Here is a 21,006-nt window from a genome sequence, read left to right as displayed (position 1 = left end):
CTGCTCGCCTCCAGCAACAAATTAGTTTCCTTCCTACGGAAATACGACTCCGATGCAACCCCTCTGAACCTACACAATGCTGATGTCAATATCGGTTTGGACGACGTAGGGCATGAGATTCGCCAATGGGAAGAAAAAACACTCCACGGAAAATTTCCGGCTTCATTACATGGGGACAACATCGACAAGGCTGCTTCCTTAACATGGCTCAAAGCAGGTCATCTCTACCCTGAAACAGAAGGCTTTGTTACAGCAATACAGGACAGAGTAATCAGGACAAAAAATTACGAGAAGCATATCCTGAAACTCAATGTTGTCGACAAATGCCGAAAATGTGGAAATGTGGGCGAGTCGATTGAACACATTATGGCAGGATGTCCAGCCCTATCAGAATCAGCCTACCTAGGTCGCCATAACCAAGTTGCAAAGTTAATACACCAACACCTGGCTTTGACGTACAAATTGATCGGTAAGGACACTCCCCCTTATTATAAATACTCTCCGCAAGAGGTTCTCGAGTCTACTGAACATCTGCTGTACTGGGATAGGCCTATTCTGACCGACAAAACGGTAGATTTCAATCGCCCGGATCTGCTGTTCATCGATAAAAAAGAAAAAACCGCTACCATTATCGATATCGCCGTACCACTGTCTCATAATTTAAGAAAAACTGAGATAGAAAAACAAAGAAAATATGGGAACCTAGGCTTGGAGATTAAGCGTCTATGGAAATTGTCCAAAATAACAATATACCCCATTGTTATATCAACCGAGGGGATAATAACAACTGACCTCACAGACACCTTCAAGGCCCTTAACATTCCTAGGAACATCTTCGTTGCCTGTCAGAGGGCGGTACTGCTGCAGACCTGCCACATCACCAGAAAATTCCTCAGTGGAAACTGTTAAAGGGACTACGATGAATTTTGTTTCTCTTTAGCGAAACTCGACCCTGGCAGCGCCAGAGAATGACTACTCGTTCATTTCTAACATAATAATAATAAAATAAAAATAAAAAAATAATAAAACAATATACCCCATTGTTATATCAACCGAGGGGATAATAACAACTGACCTCACAGACACCTTCAAGGCCCTTAACATTCCTAGGAACATCTTCGTTGCCTGTCAGAGGGCGGTACTGCTGCAGACCTGCCACATCACCAGAAAATTCCTCAGTGGAAACTGTTAAAGGGACTACGATGAATTTTGTTTCTCTTTAGCGAAACTCGACCCTGGCAGCGCCAGAGAATGACTACTCGTTCATTTCTAACATAATAATAATCTTTATTGTCCGTATGGAAATTTGTCTTACAATTTGTGCATTACACCAAACAAAAAAACGTTATAACTATAAGAAACCAAAGCGTACATTCATACCAGACTCACTCATAATTTACATGTGACAAAGTTTATACAAGATTGTTCTTATTTAATGATTTGATTTCCAGGGGAACAAAAGAGTGTTTGTGTCTGTTTGTCTTTGCTATCGGTGTCTTGTATCTCTTATATATTTTCTATATCAGCTTTAGCAAGTTGGCGTCTAAGCTGGTCTTTGAAGCTTTACCATGGGACAACTCTGTTACGTCGACCACCTTTTATCTCACCAAAAAGAAAGATTGGTTTTGGCAGACGTTCGTCCCCCATACGTGATACATGCCCTGCCCTGCGTAACTGTCGGACCATACGAAGTTCCTCTATACTGTTCATACCGGCGTTCGCAAGGACATCGCTGTTTGTAGTGCGGTCTTACCACCGTATGTCCATGATGGAGCGCAAGCAGTGAAACATACAAGCCAAGATGCTTGCGCTCACAGCTGGCCCGGCCACCTCTTGATGGACCCCGCCATCTCATTCAGTCCTACAATCCTGACGAAGGCGCTTGTTCGTAGTGCTGGCCACATGACAGCCTCGTTAACCAAAGAACTTAACATCATCTGCGCTATAGAACTCAAGGTCTGAAAGGGGAACTTTACAGATTACCTTTACATCATCTGCCCTATAGATCGCAAGGTCTAGGGGAACTTTACTTACATAATCATCATATCATGTCATAATCGTTGTATGTGATGTCGGCAGGTGAAGTTCTATTTTAGCCGTCAACGCCTGTCTTTTGACATACATATGGTCTGTATCGTGTTCCGACGTTGCCTTTTACCAGGTGCTATATTCAATACCAATTAGTCTATATAGTTATTGTATGCAGGGGTAGAGTATTTTACTTGATTTGTTAACAATTTTTCACCTTAATGTAGATATATTTGGCTTCAATAGTTTCTATTTGCACGCCAAGAAAAAAGCGTGCGCGCCATTCAAACTTGTAAGAAATGCGCATTTATTTTTAAACCGCAGCGGCATAGACATAAATATATATATGTCTATGCGCAGCGGCTTTTCCAAACCGGAATTGAATAATTATCATGTTTTCTTTCCCACAAGATTAACAAAATGGCGATTTATATTTTAAGGAGATATTTAGTATCAAGGTTTTTTCAAATTTCCGCTATTGTTTTGGTAACTATATTTCTGTTTTACACATTTTCTCACAGAAAACATCACGCTTCGCAGCTTAGATTTTCAGAACTAGGTCTAGATTTTAATTTAGGAATTCTAAATAGATCTAGAAATATTAATAGCATCATACGATTGCAAAGCCTGACAAGGCATTCAGATTCTCAGCGAAGGGATTCGACGCGATCATGGCGTCATGGACTAAATACAAATCTACAGTGGTCCAATGGGACAAACCTGAAAAGCTCCAAGTGTTTTCATAGCCCTTATATTCTATGTCCAGGGGAGACAGTTAGTTTCGATAACATCTTCTTTGAAGGTGTATATGAGAGAAAAGAGGCAGTGTTCGGGGCAAACCAGACGAATCAGGAAGCTGTGAAGCCCAACAGAACAGTTGGATTGTGGAAAATCAGGCAAAAGCTTCAACGTCGCGATCCCGTTGTCTTCAATTTTTACAATTATTTCGATGAGCACCAACTGCCAGATCGGAATTTTCCTTGTTTGAGGAACTCCTGCGTCTACCGGATCGGAGATATCACCGAGGTCGATGACGTGATCGTCGTCAGGATTGTAGGACTGAATGAGAATGCGGGGTCCATCAAGAGGTGGCCGGGGCAGCTGTTTTTGTTTGACGAACTGGAGGCGCCTGCGTATTACGGAAACTTCTTAAATGATGGTAAGCTTACATTGTCTGTGGCTATTGTTTTCATGTAGATCTATATTGTTCTGGCACGATTAGGAATTGATTATTTGTTTCGTAATTAGGGTAAGTTTTGACTTAGAGACAATGACGCGACTAGTAAAAACTAGACTAGGCTTTGAGGAACATCAACCGATGTAAACAGACTACTCTTGACGGGTTTAGAGAAGATTTGTATGAACGTAGAGATTTAGCTTGACGTCATTTGACGGTGCCCTTTGTTATTATTTAACTTATTCGACATTCGCGATTGGCCTCGACTATCTTCTAGTGTTGGCCTTACGCCAGTGGTAATGGATTACATTATTGCGTTTTACCTCCGTTTGACTTAACTGCATTAGACACAGCGCGGAAGCGCCTACAATATATAAGTATTTTCATATTTCGCAGCAGCATTAAAAAACAAAAAACAAAATATTCTTTTTCTTATTCAATTCCTACTTTATGAAGCTGACAGTGGTCTATAACCTTTCATTTGATCTAGTGTAACGTGCAGAGACGCACTTTAGGTGACTGCTAGTGAACGCGAAGTGTAGATATAGAGAAACGGACGGTTGAGGTTAGGCTTTTATTTTAGTGACTGAGACTAGACTGTTCCCTTTCTGGATGGAACATTTCGACTCTACATACAGCTGTTGATTTACTTTAGTGTAAGTGTCGTGATCTGCACGTCTATTGATACGAACTCAAGAGTATTACTGATGGCTGCCTGGTCGTGCGGTATGCGCGCTGGACTTTTCGAAGGTTCCGGGATCATACCCATCGTCCTGTGGGAGGTTTGGACTAGGAAGTAAATTATCTTCACCTCTGAAGGAACATCCGAAACATTTCAAACATTTTACAAACATTTTACAAACAACATTTTACGTGTCGAGACATTCCGACCTTGCGATCTATAGGGCATGTTGAGGTCATCATTTTCTTTGGCCAACGGTTAACGAGCAGGGTGTCACGTAGCCAGCACAACGACCAACCGCCTTTACTTTCCCCAACTAAAGTCAGGAAACCAATAGAGTTGGGTAGTCTCAGGGGCGCTCTAAAAATCCCGAAATTCAAAATTCCGGTCTCCATCGAGATTCGAACCCAGGACCTCCAAGCCCGGAAGCCAAGCGCTTAACCATTCAGCCACTCCCCCGTATAGTAAATAGAGATCTATATATTTTCTGAACAAAAAAAATATTTACCCCCCCCCCAAATAAATAGCTTAAATACTAAATCTAGCTTTAATGCGCTATTATTCAATAATTTGTCTGTAACAGTTGGGGGGGGGGGGGTAGGGGAGTAGAATGAGGGGGGTATCTGAAAGAAGGTTTCTATGTTGGCTTATCAAAATAAACTTAACAAAATAAGTTGATCGACCTGAGTTTGAACTCGAGGACTCAAGCCTCTTTGATGAAATGCCAACACACTAGCCACTGAGCTGGACAAGTGCTTATGAAAATAGGTTTTATAGTTATCGATTTTTAGTTTCAAATGTTTAGACGACGACCTAATTCTCTATACACAAGGCTTACCTCTTAGATAGTACTGTTTCCATATAAAATAAAATTAATTATATTAATGACGAATCGATAAAATAATTGATTCGTGTGTTGCTAGGGACGATAAACAATTTTACTAAGTTTCAATTTTATTTGAGAATGGGAGGTGGAAAATAAAACGTGCACAAAATGGCTACCAAACAGACAGACAGAGACAGACAGACAGACAGACAGAGGAGTGAGGTGATATAAGTTTTGTAAAAATAGAAATAACTGTTTTGGACTTATTCACAGATAACACCAGCTGGAGGTATCAGTTTAACTTGACCACAACGTATAGCCCTAGCTCGGACATCTTTCACCCGTACAACCCACTGAGGTTTGAACCCATACCTCCAGAGGAAAGACCAAATTACTGTAAGTGTAGATGTGTGTGAGTGTGTGTGTGTTTTTAATTCTCGTAAACAAGACAAATTTATGTTGAAAGCTAACAAGGTTACAAAAAAAAGTTGGCCCCCGAAGTGGTCCGCTCAGGCAGGTAAAAAGGGAGGTTTAAATATTTTTTAAAAAGAATATCAGAAACTATGAACTACAAACTATCAATAACTACAACCCTAACTCCGTCGATACAAAAGAAGAGATGTGCTCGTGTCAAAAATGTTGTCGATAATGTTGTATTGTTAGTTCGACTAACGACTTGATACCACAGGATACGGAGAGTTATTAATGTTATTACATTGTTAGTATTCATATGTATTCAATGAACTGATAGTTATGAAGATATAATTAAATCCTAGGTTTCACAATGATCGCATCACGATTACAAACAGGATTTATACAGCCATTGGACCCCACTATCAAAACACGTAAACCTCTATGGCCACATCACAAGGTCCTCAGGGCTCGCAAAGACCTTCCTTCAGGGAACATACTGAGCGCCTAACGGCAGCACGGAAAACCAACTCCTAGATACCCCCCCCCCAACTGGTCCACAAATGAGATTGGTCCAAAAGCGCTCTGAGCATGCTATAAGCATGAAAGTAGCGCTATATAAAAGCTATAATAATAATAATAATAACAGCACAGGGAATTAGATGAAGAGGAAGACAGAGAAAGCGATGGGAAGACAGCATCAAAGAATAGGCAGGTCTGTCATTGAATGAAATTCTTTCAAAGGCAAAGGACAGAGAAATGAAAAAGACAGTTGACAGATCTTGTGTGGTGCCCCAATGAATTCAATATTTTTAAATAGAGTGAGAGGGAAAAACTAGGTAGAAATACGATTAACTAAAAAATAAAAAAAAAATCGAAGTCTAACGTATCTCATCCCCCCCACCTTGCACATCCTGAAAACAGGAAGAAAACATTACATTTTTTTTCTAGATTAAAGTGAAACGTCTCTAAATTATTTAAAAATAAAAATCGCTATAATTTCTATTTATAATCATTGGAAATATTAGAATAGCTTGGACTATAGCTGGAGCACTAAAATGCAATGAAGCAAACGCGAAACAATATCCTAATAATCATTCATTTCGTGGATTATCTTTTAGCCCTGAATACAATTAATTAGCCCTAAAAAAATTAAAGTATCAGTGGAAAAGATAAAAACAAAAAAAAAAAAAAAAAAAAAAATTTCGACAAATTTAGAAATCGCTTGAACATTATTTTGAATTTACATTTTTTTTTTCAACTTTCGGAATTTTGAGAGAGAAACAAGCTCGTTTTTCCAAACATTTTTAAAGTGATTCTTACAAAATTAAAATTCGTAAGTCCAAACATTTTTTTTTGGGGGGGGGGGGTGGTGGTTGGGGGGGGGGATTCTTACAAGGAGTCAATCATTTTTCTTCCTCTTCGTTCTCAATTTTATGTCGGAGTGTTTTCAGACGATCAGCTCAATATCATATTTAAACTGCGCAGTGGTTTCCAAATGAAGCAGCACCATATAGTTTTTCTTCTACAAGGTTGTTTTGGGGCTAGTGTCAGGGCCGGCCTTAGGCATAGGCAAACTAGGCAGCCACCCAGGGCCTCCGATTGATGGGGGCCTCGCACAGGACTCGCAAAGAAATAGCAAGACTTAGTCCCAACATTGTAGTTGTAGTACACATTTGAGTTGCTCGCTGTTTATGTTTTACATAGCTTATATCAACATACTCTGTCTGTCTGTCTGTCTGTCTGTATGGTAAAAAGTTTGTACAGTTTATTTCTCCTGCACCCAATCTCGGATTAAGCGGAAATTTCGTACAACTATTTCTTTTGCCTGATAATTATTTTGTTTGCTATCTTGAACAAGGGAAAGAACTCGTACTTAGCAGATTTGGTGAAATAAGTTGAATTAGTCCCCTTAAGGACTCGGGCCCTGAGTGAACATTTTTTAAAAATGTTTTAAAAAAGATACCAAGATACCCCCTTCTTCCCTCCCCCATTCCCAACTGGTCCAGACAAGTGATAGGATCATAGCGCATTGAGAGTGCTAAAAGATAAACAAACACAATTGGTACAAATATGTCTAATCGCACATAATTAAAGGACTGATCCAAACTAATTGATACAGTTGGACGTAATATAAGCTTTCTACAATTTCTAGCTTCCAGAACTTGAGCTGATTCTGTTGTGTCCGGTTCTGAGACGAAAAATTACATGTAGGTCGTATCGAGACAGCATGTTATACTATAATTCAAGCACAGGAGTATACTATTAGCCAGATTTTGTCCGATAGAAAAGTTTTTTTTTTTTGGTTGTCTTTTTCATGTCTGCGTTCAAAGATGAACTAGCAAAGAACAAAACCAAAAATGCTGTTTGGCTGGCAAGCAACTGTCATACTGTTGGCAGACGAGAGAGCTATATCCAAGAGATGAAGGTAAATTGATTTATTGGACTATATTTTAGATGTACTATTCAATAATATACAAAGAAAGTCATCTATCCTACCTGTGTGTTGCACGTGGTTCGATAGTCGGGTGTTTCAAAGACAATGAAAATTGGGCGGTCAATAAGCTTCCGTACAATCAGAACTTAAAACTAATCACTAAGTGTTTAATGTATGCTGGAGATTCTCGCGTCTTTCCTTGTATACAAACCCTCACTAAAATTAGCTTCTCCAATTGTCAGGAAAGAACAATAATCTTCTATAGAATAGATTCCTGCTTATTTTAACTTAAAACGAATCACCCAATGTACAATGCATGCCGGAGATCCTTGTTTAACACATACTAGATTTTATTTCCTATGGTAAATTCACAAAAGTAAACTTAATATGAAGCTTGAGATTTATTGACTGATCTCGTTTAATGTCTTCCCTTGTATACAAACCCACTTTAACATTAGCTTCTCCAATAGATAGGAGAGAACAATAATCTTCGATTGGAAAAATGTACACATATTTTTAACTTCCTTGACTTTTTTTTCCCCGTTGTATTGGACAATGACTGTTGTTTCTCGTAAACATGTTGTTAATGTTTCAATAATTAATAAAAAAAAAACTTGACCTAGATACTTATTATTGCACGACAATGGGGCATAAACATTTATCTTTTTTTTTAAGCTTATTTTCTAGGGAACTTGACAATTACATTACTAAACTGGTTCAAATAGTACAATATACTATGAGCATTTGAGATTTCAAAAACTCATATATGGTATTAACTATCAGCCCCAGAAGCAGTTTGGCTAGAGACTGCTCCCCAGATGTTTCTGTTGGTCTTGAAATGTATTTAGCCTTATCCCATTCAGTCTGCGTTGCTATTTTCGATAGATATTTTAAATCGAAAAATATCTAAGTTAGAAATTTTTTTTTTTATGGCAGTTATTTTATGAACATATGAAGATGAGGATTGTTATTATCTTGAAATCTGGGTTTAAACTTGGAAAGAAAATGTGATAGAACGAATTAAAATGATCTTTGAGTTTATTTACCACAAAGGCAGCTAGCTGAAACATTATTTGAGGTATTTAATGTTCCATTCGACCAGAATCATTACTCAAGACTTACATAGAAGCAACACTTTCTTAAGTCGTGCTACGGTAAAAGAAATAGGGACGCGGTCATTATTTCATTTCATTTAAAGCAGAACCCTTTTATGGGTGTGAAACGTGTGCGACCAAATAAGTAGTTTGAAGATGGCTTCACGATTTTTATCTACCAAGAGATACAGTAAAACGATATAAGAAACCATTAATGGGGCATCCATTAAAGAAAAATTGCACGAGTGCCACACCATTCAATACCCGCTCTTGTTTATAGACAAAGGGAACTTCATTGAAAACTGCGTTCCAGTAGCCACTGCACTCACTTATGAAAATTCGTAAAATTAAAATTTTTTTTCATTTTATTTTTAGAAATATATAGATGTTGATGTTTTCGGTGATTGCGGTAATCAGACGACTTGCCTCGGACAAAGGGTGCCGTGTTTGAAGAAGCTCTTTCAGCCCTACAGGTTTTACCTTGCCTTTGAAAACTCGATGTGTCAAGATTACATTACAGAAAAACTGTTTAAAGTCTACGCACCTGGCCTTCACATCATCCCCGTGGTACAAGGCAAGAACAACTACTCCAGGTATTTTCCTCCCAAGACATTCATCGACTCGAGCCAATTCTTGTCTGCGAAAGAACTTTCCCTCCACCTGCTGAAACTCGCATCTGACGCCGGGGTTTACGCAGAACTCCTCCAAGTCATAGACGAGTACCATAGCCTTGACAGCCCGGACCACTACTGCACCATGTGTAACGCCGTGACGTCGCTCAAACTGAAGCCGAAAATTTACGACATTTCAAAGTGGATCACCAATCAGTGTTGACATTTCTTTGTGGTCTTGTTACATGGCGCGGTAGAGAAGTTTCTTCGTATAAGAGTAAAGGACAATTTTGTTTCTGCAATTTCTGCATAATTTATTAAGTATCGATGATTCCATATGTTACATAGAAATTGTCTAGCTAAAGCTATAAATCTGTAATTTGATGTTACAATTTTATTTCTTTTATTTTATTGGAACTTCAAGGCATGTAAAGTCACTGCTGTTTGTATAAAGAAATCCTATAGTCACAAATAAAGATTGTATTTGTTCTTATATTTTTAATTATTTTTATTTTATTGGAACTTTAAGACATGTAAAGCCGCTGCTATCGATATGATCAGATCCTAAAGTCACAAGTTAAGATTGTATTCGTTGTTATATTTGAATTAAAACAGGTAACTTTAAATTGTATAAAATATTTTCTTTGTTTCCTTCTATTCTTCAAATCATTTCTTTAACCAATTATCTTTTAGAAATAGTTCTGAATTCTAGTATTTGTATCATGTTTGTGATTTAGATTATGAAAAATTGGTGAATTGAAATTATATTTGTTATTGAGAGTTCGCTTGTTGCTCTATGTGTAATTTATATCGTTCTCGCCATGTGATACATTTTAAGCTTCTAGCATTGCATTAAAAAAGCAAGTAAAAAAAAAAAGAACTCATGAACTGGTTTAATTGATTAAGTAAATTAAATGCAAACATTCGCGATTAAAAATATACAATCTTAAAATATATCTGGGGACTGTACAAAATGAAGGTACTGTAACTAAATAGATATGAATAAAGATATTTACAATCTAAATGTAAATATATAAAGACTATTTACAAATATTCTATAAAACTTTTATAAATATAAAAAAAAGGTTGTACATGATTAAAATAAATTGTCATGGTGGAATAGCTCAAACAATTGTAAATCAAATGTCATGGTGGAATAGCTCAAACAGTTGTAGATCAAACAGTCCATGAGAGATATTAACATAGACTTTGACTCTTGTGAGACTGGAGGTAATGAAAGAGCGTTGTGACGACTTCCTATTCAAAATAAAATCACCATGGATAAAGAATATAGTTTAAATTATATTAACAGAAGTCACGGCGAATCCCAATCGCCAAAGGTTCCAGCCCCAATAAGATACCGAGTATGCAGCAGTACACTTCGGGCACCAAGTGGCACTAACAGTCACATGCGGAGAGAAATAATGAAGAGCTCGATAACAGGAGGGTCTTCATCCAGACGGACTAACTATATATGCATAGTTTTATTATATATATTATTAAAGTTCTAATGCATAACATTGTCTGCGTTAAATATGTTTTGTTTCTACCTTGTGCTTTCAATACCTCGCATTGGATGGTCTGTGGTCAGATTTGTGATAACTTACGGTGAAACCGTTTCTGGATGATTGGCTCATGTCGACATACTCCTCGTCAGAGTCCTCGGGTGACTGCGTTGGCATTTGGGTATCGTTATGAGTATACCCTACGAGACTTCTGGAGCTTTCTCTGCCGTTTGCATTTGTTCGGCCATGCGTTTCAATTTGAGGCAGTTCCGGCCTAAGACCGCATTTCTGTGGGACTAATTTTTCAGTAAGTGGCGTCCTTAGATCGTCCTCAAAGTCTAGAGCATGGGAGCATCTACGTGGAGGACAAGGGGGGCAATACATGTAGTGTTCTTGGTACTTTTGGGCCTCATCACAGTTGCCCCCTCCATGAGACAACTTACCATCTTTTCTGATGACCAACTGGCTATCACTGTTCCTGTGAATCAGAGTCTCACAGTGGCTTCGTTGTGTCTGACTCACCTGCTCAGTTGCTTCAGCGCTGATTCTTCTAGGCACGTTGCTTAAGGCGTCAGGCTCATTATCATACCGTTGTCGGGGTCGAATATGACTTGGCAAAGAAGAGAATTGAAATCCAAAAAAATCTAAAGCTTTTTTCTCGTTTTCCGCCCTGTTGATTTGATTTGTCTTATTTCCAAAGCTAAGGCACTGCTGACTCCCAGATGATACACCATATAATTTGGAATTCTCATCGCTTTTATGCTGGAGATAACCGTAAGGGTTGTCCACGGTTGATTGATTTGACGGCTTTCCACAGAACATTGTGGGCATTTCGTTGGACGCTGTGTAGTCTCCTGGAAAACGCATAGGATATAAAATCTGGTCATTTGCGCATGCGCCTAAATTGAGTTTTTGAGCGCCATTGTTTTGTGATGATGAGTAAAGAGCTGACTGTTGACTGTGATTCTGGAGTTGTAATGAGTTAGACGTTTGAGCTTTAGAGTTTGTGCCGCTGAAAGTGCTGTGTTTAACCAATGAGGACGGATTTACAGACACGGGAGGTTGGTCATTCTTCATCAACTTTCTCTGATCATGGGCATACGAGATCGTGCTATGCCCTTGATGGGAGTGATGGCTAGCGGAGTTTGCAAATATATTGACAGAAATAGCTTGTTGATCGTTGTTTGACAACATTGGCACATTTTGATTGCGGCTGTTACTGTATACTCCTGTGAAAGAACTTTGATGGGGGTGTTCTGCTGCCAGTACCGTAGGTACATTTGCTGTCACGGTGGCTGGATGATTAAAGGGAAACATCTGCTTATCTTGATTTAGACTACTAGTGTATTCTCCTATTAGAGAACTCTGAAGTGGATGTTGCTTTGTCGATATTGAGGGGGCGTTCATTGAAACAGAAGCTTGGCTGTTATTATGGGAAGGAAGCACTTTATGATTCTGGCTTGTTCCTATTAAAGAGCTTGGAAGATGTTGGTTAGTAGCTGATGAAGACTGATATACTGACATGGGCGGTTGTGATTTAGTTGAAAACAGTGGTTGATGGGTGTTCCCATCCGTACATACTTCCACTAAAGAGCTTTCAATGCTGTGGGGATTAACTGGATATTTACCATTCATTTGGTGAGATAGTGTTTGATTACTTTGAACCTTTGTTGACGCATACGAGGAAGATGTTAGCGTGTCGTGATTAGCAGTTGATGATAATGTGGATACTACCATTTCTGATGTAATGTCTTCTGGTTTACTATTGAGAGTTGCGAAAGGCCCGGCATGCCTCGGACCGGAACTGCAAACAAATGTTTCAGAGCACTGAGAAATGTCTCGATTGCCGGGCGTCCTGCTCAAAGTGCGAGAGTCTGTGGTGATTGACGGAGTCTGTGTAGAGTGGTCGAACATGTCCTCGCTACAGCTCTCAGCGCGTTTAATTGTGGACTGGGAGAGACTCGGCAATCTATATATCCTGGAGCTATTTACAGCCGTCGTGTTCAAAGTCATCGAATCGGACTCTGCTTCTTTATCTGGTCCCAGTAAATCTTTTTGAAAATGTGAGCGGGGAGTCTTTTCGTAAATATTTCTAGGTGCCTTTTTCAACTCCTGCACCAGAGAACGCTTTCTTTTGCAACACTTTGACAGCCGAGGCTTATCTTCAATACAACACACTTTCTGTTTCAGCAAAGGTAATAAAAACTGCTTACAATAGCATTCATTATGTGTACAGTCGTATGATGCTTTATTTTTAAAAGAAGTTTTGCTGTGTTGATTTTCAAACATCGGAGGCTCCAAAATTGTAAAAAATTCTGGCGCATCCGGGTCACCAGATTCATTTTCTGAGTATGTGCATGCGCTGGAGCCATTGATATTTTGATCTTTACATCCATTTTTTGTATCTGGAATTTTATCATAGATTAAAGCTGATGCTCCTTCTGGACTTCCGGTTGACTTTGGAGTCATCTTTCGAGACGTGACAGTCCGTGAAGAAGATGAGACGCTGGTGGTGGTCGACCTCGAAGTCGTACTGCTTCCAGAGCTGCAATAGATTTTATCCACTGGGCTCAGCCTGACTTGTACCCCGGTGCGACTAGCGGTCAAGAAATGATCATTGCTGCCAAGATGTGCTGTCATGCTATGAATGCGAGGTTGCTGACGTCGCGTGGGTTGTTTGCCTTTCCTGAGCACACAGGGAGGAAATTTAGGTGGGCACATTAGACTGACCATCAAAATGACCACGCAGACGAATGTGATACAGGAAACGATAAAGCAAAGTGTAGCAAAGTCGATAGGGACATCTGTGGAATAGATGAGAGACTTGTCAACACTCAAAATAGAAGAGTTCATATTTTAAGAGACAACAGGGATAAAGTACAAAGTGATAAAGTACAAAGTGATAAATTCAAAAAAAAATTTTTTTTTGGCTAGATTATAATTTAAAGACTTTCTAACGTAACTTGTCTCTGAGTCATCGAGTGACTATATATTCTATAAATCTTTTTTTTTATATTTCTGATTTATTCTTAAAACAACTGTAAATGATTCGTAAACATTTTAATGAGTCTTGACTGTTCATAATTAATCAATGTCAACTCTAATTCTCTTCATTTAAATATACTATTTGAAATTCTGATGATCATGAGGCAAGCATTAATAATATGATCAATTCCAATTCTCGGAATTGCCATTTTTACCACTGAGTCTTGCGTTTGTTTGCAACCGATTTTATGACCACCCCTGAACAAAACAGTTGCACTTCATATTTGAATAAAGAAATCCTCACTTTAAAGCGTAAATTTATAAGCAGCACTTCATATATCTTCCAGTCAATTCATATTTTTTTAATATTAGTATCACTTTATATCTTATAAGGTCATTAGAACTTCTTATTTTATAAAGTCAGCAGCACTTCTTATCTTATAAAGTCAGCAGGACTTCTTATCTTATAAAGTCAGTAGCACTTCTTATCTTATAAAGTCAGTAGCACTTCTTATCTTATAAAGTCAGTAGCACTTCTTATCTTATAAAGTCAATAGCACTTCTTATCTTAAAGTCACTAGTAATTCATATCTTAGAGTCGATGGCACGTTATATCTAAAGTTAGTAGCAGGAGACTTTTCGCTTCTGGCTTGATGTCTGGATTTGCTTGTGTAATTATGAAATTGCTAGATCGAATACGATTCCAAAGAACTGTATAAAAGTTAAAGTTCTTATACGTTACCATTAGAAACATGCTCCAGAGTCAAGTTGGCAATCTTCTCAGACGACACAGTAGTTAACGTCCTGCATGGCTCTATCAATTGTTCAGCTCGCGCACGAGCTACTTCCGCCAGACGCATCCAATCAGATTGATCAATTCACATAACTGTAAGATAATTATGAAAACAAAAAGGACTATGTAAACGATATTCATTATACTAGACTAGATTTAAATAATTGTTAAATAGTTCTTTCTCTGACACTGGAAAATGAGTTCATTTAAAAGTGACTACTTTATTCTTAGCAAATGTTAATAAATGAAAGTTTGACTTGAGTAAACTGCTCAGAGAAAAATAAAAATAAATTAGAGGTACATTTTATTAACTGTATTTAAGACACAAGAATTCTTAATTCGCCACATCAGACCACTTCACGTGATTATCGTAGCGATAAGAGAGCGAGCCAAACCTTTGCACTTGCCTAAACAAAACACATCCAACGGAAGTTAGATCTAGACTAAGACTAAGACTAAGACTGCTTTATTGATCCTTACGGAAATTTGTTGTGATTACAAGGACTCGTTTCTCATATAAAGACAACACAACAGAAACATACACATAAATACAACAGACAACATAAAGAGTTTATTCAGCGACTACACACAGGTATCTTGGTGCATTTCATGTTCCCTGATCAATGAGTGGCGGTGATAGAGTCTGACCGACTGAGGTACGAACGAGTTTTTGTACCGCTCCGTTCTTGTTTTGATTGACAGCAGTCGCCCACTTCGCGACGACCTGGCGTAGTTCTGATGGAGCGGATGGCCGTTGTCTTCCAAGATTTTTTCGATTTTTCTTAGGCACGTTTGTTCAAAAAGTTCCTTTAAATGTGGTAATGTTGTGAGTGTTATTTTTGATGCTTTTTTAATGATGTTTTCTAGACGTTGCAACAGTTTAGATGAGGCGTTGCCTTGCCAACAACTTATTCCGTATGTTAGCAGATTTTGTACAGTTGCGCCGTAAAATGTCTCAAGGATCTTCTTGTTAAATTTAAAACTGTTGAGTTTGTATAGAAAAAAGAGTCGCTGGGCTGTTTTCTTTGTCAGAGTTCCAAGGTGGTCTTCCCATGAAAGCTTGTTGTTGATGATAACGCCTAGATATTTATATGCCTTTACTTGTTCTATAGATGTAGTGTTTATTTGCAGTTCACGCAAATGTACTCCTTCACTTTCTCCAATTCCGATTTCAACAGCATAAAACGACTTGAAAAACTCATTTTGGAACTTTCTTGCTTAACAGAAACACAACTTAAACAAGTCAAATACATGATTAATTGCCACCACGAGCTCTAATTAGGAGAAATGTACAAGCTCTCATCCGAATCACAAGACGACGCCCATTATAAACTATCCTGACATGACCAATATCTAATTTTTTGCCTCAATAACCAGACACAACAGAATGAGACAACATTTTCCGGAAGCTGAAAATTGGGACTATCTGATGTTGAAAAAAGCTTTTGTACGACGAAGTTCTCTTTCCCTATCTACGCCTGTCTTTGGCAAGTGCTTTTTTTTTCTTTTAATATCAAAATATGTGTCCCGCGACCTTTGTAAGAGTTCTCTGGTTTTCTTTCAGAAGACATCTGATGTCAGCTGCTGACCCTCTGTACGAGTGAGATAAACTGAGGCCTGAGTTGGTCTTTATAGCGTGTCCTAGTGGGGTCGGGGGTACCTCTATTAAGCAATTCCCCTTTAAGTCTTTCTCTCCTAATTGTCGATACCAAAGTTGATTTGACCTCATTAAATTAAATTAATGTTTATTTTTATGAACTTGACCTTGTGTCATATAAAAAGAGCATGTATTTCCCTTTAATTCTATACCAAATAAACCTATTTTTCTAATAACAAACCACAAAACTATTTGAAGCTTCATCAAAACAGGGGAGGGAAACGGTAACGAGCAATAAGAAGAATTCCTTTGAGACGTGGACAAATAATTACGGAGAGAAAGAGTTAAACCCGCGAAGAAAAAAAGATCGAAATAGGCTGATTACATACTCGCCCAGAACAGAGACGCTTGTAGAAAGCTGGTTGTTGCCTCAGACGGCACCACAGGCAGAGATGATGTGAAATGACTGACTAAAATATTTCCTTCTGTTCTCTTATCATAAAGTAGCAACCGTTTACGGTTAAGAAAGTTTCCACTATATGTTAGTGTTTGATATTTATATCTAACGATTGTTTGTTATGGATGTTGTTACAAGCAGCCAATTCATTAAAAGATAAAGGCACATTTCTTATTCCATATGCGGGGACAAATGATTAGAAGTGCCATTTTTTCCTTAGTATAATAGCATGGAACGGTTTTCCTGAATTAGGCAGGATAATCAATGACTTGAAAGTTTCTAGTTAACATGCACGGTTAGAATGACCAAATAAGATACGATTGTGACGTGAATATCTTCATCTTTGAAGAAACGTCTTTAACTCTATACACCGGAAATAAAATCGGTTTGTTTAGAAAATGTAAAATAGAAGCGCACATACATTTAGGATCAAATAGCAAATAGATCAGCTTCAGAAATAAACTAAAAAAGAAATGGCCAAAATACTTCAAAATTGAAGTCCAGTACAATGATGTGGGTCAGTGTCCTTGACATTCAGACATGAACAAAGGCATGCGTCACAGACTCATAAACAAGGGAGATAACACTACTTATAACACACGGGATCAAACGGGACCCAGTATGTACTTATTGACTGTTGGGACTCTGTTGACCGAGTGTAACCATCTTCATTGTACTCCCTCCAAGAGCTCAGTGATATAGGCGTATTACTGACATGGGTTCAGAAATGTTTTATTTTCAATTCATATTTTCTTCATGCTTAGAAATTTGAATAACTCATTTTGATAACTTTTCATTATCCTATCGAGCTGAAGCTTCACACATAAACTGAGGCGTGCTAACACATTTGATGAAAACTTCAGACATATCCCTTCATTAATTATTGAATTAATAACTTTCAATTAACAGCAGGATTCCAGCTATGACTAATGGTAGCTAACAATTATATTGTTTTTCTTATTGCAGAGTATCAGTAGTATCTCTTTCGTATATAATATAGTAGGAATAGATTATCTTTTATATAGGTATTGTCTCCTTATAGAGTAAAAAAAAAAGTAAAGTTGCCCTTTCAGGCCGTGCGATCTATAGAGCAGATGATTTAAAGTTCATCAGTTTCTTTGGCCGACAGTTAAAGAAGGTGCCGTGTGGCCAGGACAACGACCAAACGCCTTTCCTTCCCAAAACGAATGTCAAGTACCCGAGTTTGGTGGACTCAGCACCAAACGCCTTCCCAAAACGAATGTCAAGTACCCGAGTTTGGTGGACTCAGCACCAAACGCCTTCCCAAAACGAATGTCAAGTACCCGAGTTTGGTGGACTCAGCACCAAACGCCTTCCCAAAACGAATGTCAAGTACCCGAGTTTGGTGGTCTCAGCACCAAACGCCTTCCCAAAACGAATGTCAAGTACCCGAGTTTGGTGGACTCAGCACCAAACGCCTTCCCAAAACGAATGTCAAGTACCCGAGTTTGGTGGACTCAGGGGTATACTTAAATCACGAAATAAAGATCGCAGTCTTCACCTAGATTCAAACCAAAGATGCCTCGGTCCGGAAGCCAGGTGCTTTACCACTCAGCCCCACTCTAAAGAGTAAAGACATAAACTTATTTTCCAGCATTTATAATGTAAATATTGATTCCAATCCATGTTTTCTATCATTACACACCCTACAGCGAATAATTTAATGAATTGGCAGCTTGTATTTTCAAATTTGTGGGATAGGAGCAGGTTATTTTTCGTTGCAAAGGTTCTTTAGTGGTAGTGGATAAAATAATGGGGCCTCTTAGATAATTTCGATGCCTCAATTGGAGTTTATATTTATCATGCTCACCTCTGATTATGTCATCCTATTGTTCATATATATATCTATACTATAAAGTAGAAAGTAAGGCCTATGTATGTATGTATGTATGTATCTATGTATGTATGTATGTATGTTGCGAATAGCAATAAAACCCGCTTGACCAACCTTGATAAAACTTGGCAGAAATGTTCCCTGGGTACTAACTTAGACCGTAGTGTATGTATTGTAGCGCTTAAACAAACTTAAGACCCTAAAAAAAAAAGTTGACCAACTCTATTAAAGCTATAGTATTTTATGGATCTATGCTTTGTTTACAATGTTGACATGAGAAAAGATCGAAAGGATTTAAATATAGATCTACTTTTAAGAAGTACACTTTGCACATATAGTTTTTTACTTTGATACATGAAAACACATAATATAGTCTATTGATTTCATTATTTAATAAAATTAACCTTCAAATTTGTGTTTCAAAAACATTTTTACATAAATTCGTTCGTTATATCTGCGAATTTAGATCTCCTGACGCACATTCTTTCATTAGACATTACCGAAAGGTGACACTTTCAATCTTTCGGGTAATCTAATAGAAAAGGTCACGCATGCGCAGACCGAAATGTTATGAAACTCTCTTTTCCTAGGTGTAAAACACTATTTCAGTCCTAAGATGGTAGAACTTCTTTTAGCAAAGATAGTTTTATAATTAAACACATGAACATACTAATTACAGTCCATTCATTTCATATTTTAATCAAATTAACATTCTATTTTTTTCTAAAGCATTTTTACATACATTCGTTCATCATGAGTGCAATTCTATTCTTGATATCGCGTGCTTCTAAATACAGATCTATACACAAGCCAATGCTTTCATTAAAAAAATGGATTCATGTCAATTAGCTTTTTTTAGCTCCATTCACAATATTTTTTTCATTCATGAATTCATGCATTCACTTTACTTATAACATTATTATTGTCTTTAATCGTTTCGAATGCACTACATCAGTGACTACATCAGCAATACACAAATTAAGGCCAAGAGGCCGCGGGTAATGTCCGGCTAGTAAATATATATTGTTGACATATTTTATTACAAAACAAAAAATAAGAAATCTAAATCACTATTTCACTTTGTTTATTCCAATAATAGAACATTTTTTCCTCTAGGATTTCTCAGGTTATGTCGAAGAAACCGGAACTAGAACTAAAGAGATTTATAACTTGTGAATATTCAGATTTGACTAGAGTAACACAATCACACAATTTAGAGATTTTAGAATAGAAGACTAAAAAGTGAAATAGCAATAATACCTAAAACAGAACTATAACTTACAAATACACACAACCGAATGAAATAAGACACACGAGAAAGACGCAAAAATTAAAGCACATTTCTTATACCATATGATAGAACGAATACATTACATACAAATGCCCTTTCTTGTGCCATTAGAGCATGGAAGATCAAGGCGCATTTCTTATACCATATGAGAGAACAAATTCGTACTAGTTGTCTTTGTTAACTAGTGCCACTAGAGCATGGAACCAGGAGAGTCTTGGCAGAATTTAGGTCTCTAATTAAAACAAAAACACAAGTAGATTAACTTATGGATAGACGTGGGACATAATTATCTTGTACTTTCAAGAAACGCCTTTAATTCAGGATCAATACAATAAAAAGTCCACACACGGATGCTGACTTACCACGTAAACAGGGTATCCACTTTCACAGAGGGGAACAACAACGGCGTCCAATCCTTATAGTGATATCGACTTTGTTCTCATGGCTTCCTGTACTTGGTTGACATGCAGGGACTCATTGCGTTAATTTAGATTGTTGTGTGTTGGTCCGTGATTACATCTCTGACCACTGGCCGCTATCATGAGAGATTGTTTTCGCTAGGGTCATTTCAATGTGTGCTTGAAAGTGACAATTTTACACAGTACACATGGACTAGGGAAAATAGAAACTATTTTTTGTGGTCATTGGTGAATAAAAGCTGTCATTTATTATAGGTTTTGGACCTAAAGCTGATATTTGTTTGAGGTTTATACGTAAAGCTGATATTTTGTTTTAGGTTTGGACCTAAAGCTGATATTTTGTTTTAGGTTTATACGTAAAGCTGATATTTTGTTTTAGGTTTGGACCTAAAGCTGATATTTGTTTTAGGTTTGGATCCAAAGATGATATTTGTTTTAGGTTTCAACCTGTAGCTGATATTTGTTTTAGGTTTGAACCAGAAGCTAATATTTGTTTTAGGTTTGAACCTATAGCTGATATGTAGGTGTATTGTAGATCTAAATATGATCTAAAGTTTTTAGATATGGTAAATCTGTATTTGTTGCAGTATAAAATAACAACGGATAGATTTGCATTAACAAAACCTTGAAGTGCGGTCAGTTTTAAATGTATATAAACAATACAAATCGTGACACACCTTACAGAATAACAGAGTCGTCACTAACGTAATCAGATTTGATATTGACTATTTGCAACAAAATAGCTAAAAAAAAATTATAAAATAGTATTGGAAACATAATAAAATAGAAATGAAAATATCGTTAACTAGAATTTAAATATATTCTATGGGAATAAATA

At 37.5% G+C, this 21,006-nt stretch overlaps 2 protein-coding genes across 2 annotated transcripts; one reads left to right on the top strand and one right to left on the bottom strand.

Moving 5' to 3' along the window:
• The first annotated feature begins 2,369 nt into the window (after nt 1-2,369).
• Nucleotides 2,370-9,759, top strand: LOC106063328 (alpha-(1,3)-fucosyltransferase C-like). Its single transcript, XM_013221664.2, has 4 exons — nt 2,370-3,187; nt 4,987-5,109; nt 7,458-7,552; nt 9,031-9,759. The coding sequence occupies exons 1-4, from the start codon at nt 2,449-2,451 to the stop codon at nt 9,487-9,489; spliced, it is 1,416 nt and encodes a 471-aa protein (XP_013077118.2). The 5' UTR covers nt 2,370-2,448; the 3' UTR covers nt 9,490-9,759.
• A 460-nt stretch (nt 9,760-10,219) lies between these two features.
• On the bottom strand, nt 10,220-20,176 carry LOC106063322 (uncharacterized). The gene is made up of 3 exons (XM_013221655.2): nt 20,112-20,176; nt 14,499-14,642; nt 10,220-13,575 (listed from the first exon to the last, which is right to left on the bottom strand). Exons 2-3 carry the CDS (start codon nt 14,614-14,616, stop codon nt 10,826-10,828), a joined length of 2,868 nt encoding a protein of 955 aa, XP_013077109.2. The 5' UTR covers nt 14,617-14,642; nt 20,112-20,176; the 3' UTR covers nt 10,220-10,825.
• Between the last annotated feature and the right edge of the window lie 830 nt (nt 20,177-21,006).

This window comes from Biomphalaria glabrata, chromosome 17, assembly GCF_947242115.1.
Source record: "Biomphalaria glabrata chromosome 17, xgBioGlab47.1, whole genome shotgun sequence".
In the NCBI taxonomy this organism is placed as follows: Eukaryota; Metazoa; Mollusca; class Gastropoda; family Planorbidae; genus Biomphalaria; species Biomphalaria glabrata.
Note: the sequence above shows the minus strand (reverse complement) of the source record. Positions and strands in the feature narration are given on the sequence as shown.

Bases quoted from the DNA above. Each gene is read 5' to 3' on its own strand.
- LOC106063328 (XM_013221664.2), top strand. From the start codon at position 2,449: ATGGCGATTTATATTTTAAGGAGATATTTAGTATCAAGGTTTTTTCAA. The intron at 5,110-7,457 runs GTAAGTGTAGAT...CTGCGTTCAAAG, and splicing joins AGAGGAAAGACCAAATTACT to ATGAACTAGCAAAGAACAAA. The intron at 7,553-9,030 runs GTAAATTGATTT...TTTTATTTTTAG, and splicing joins GCTATATCCAAGAGATGAAG to AAATATATAGATGTTGATGT.
- LOC106063322 (XM_013221655.2), bottom strand. From the start codon at position 14,616: ATGCGTCTGGCGGAAGTAGCTCGTGCGCGAGCTGAACAATTGATAGAG. The intron at 13,576-14,498 runs GTAACGTATAAG...TCTATTCCACAG, and splicing joins TCTGGAGCATGTTTCTAATG to ATGTCCCTATCGACTTTGCT.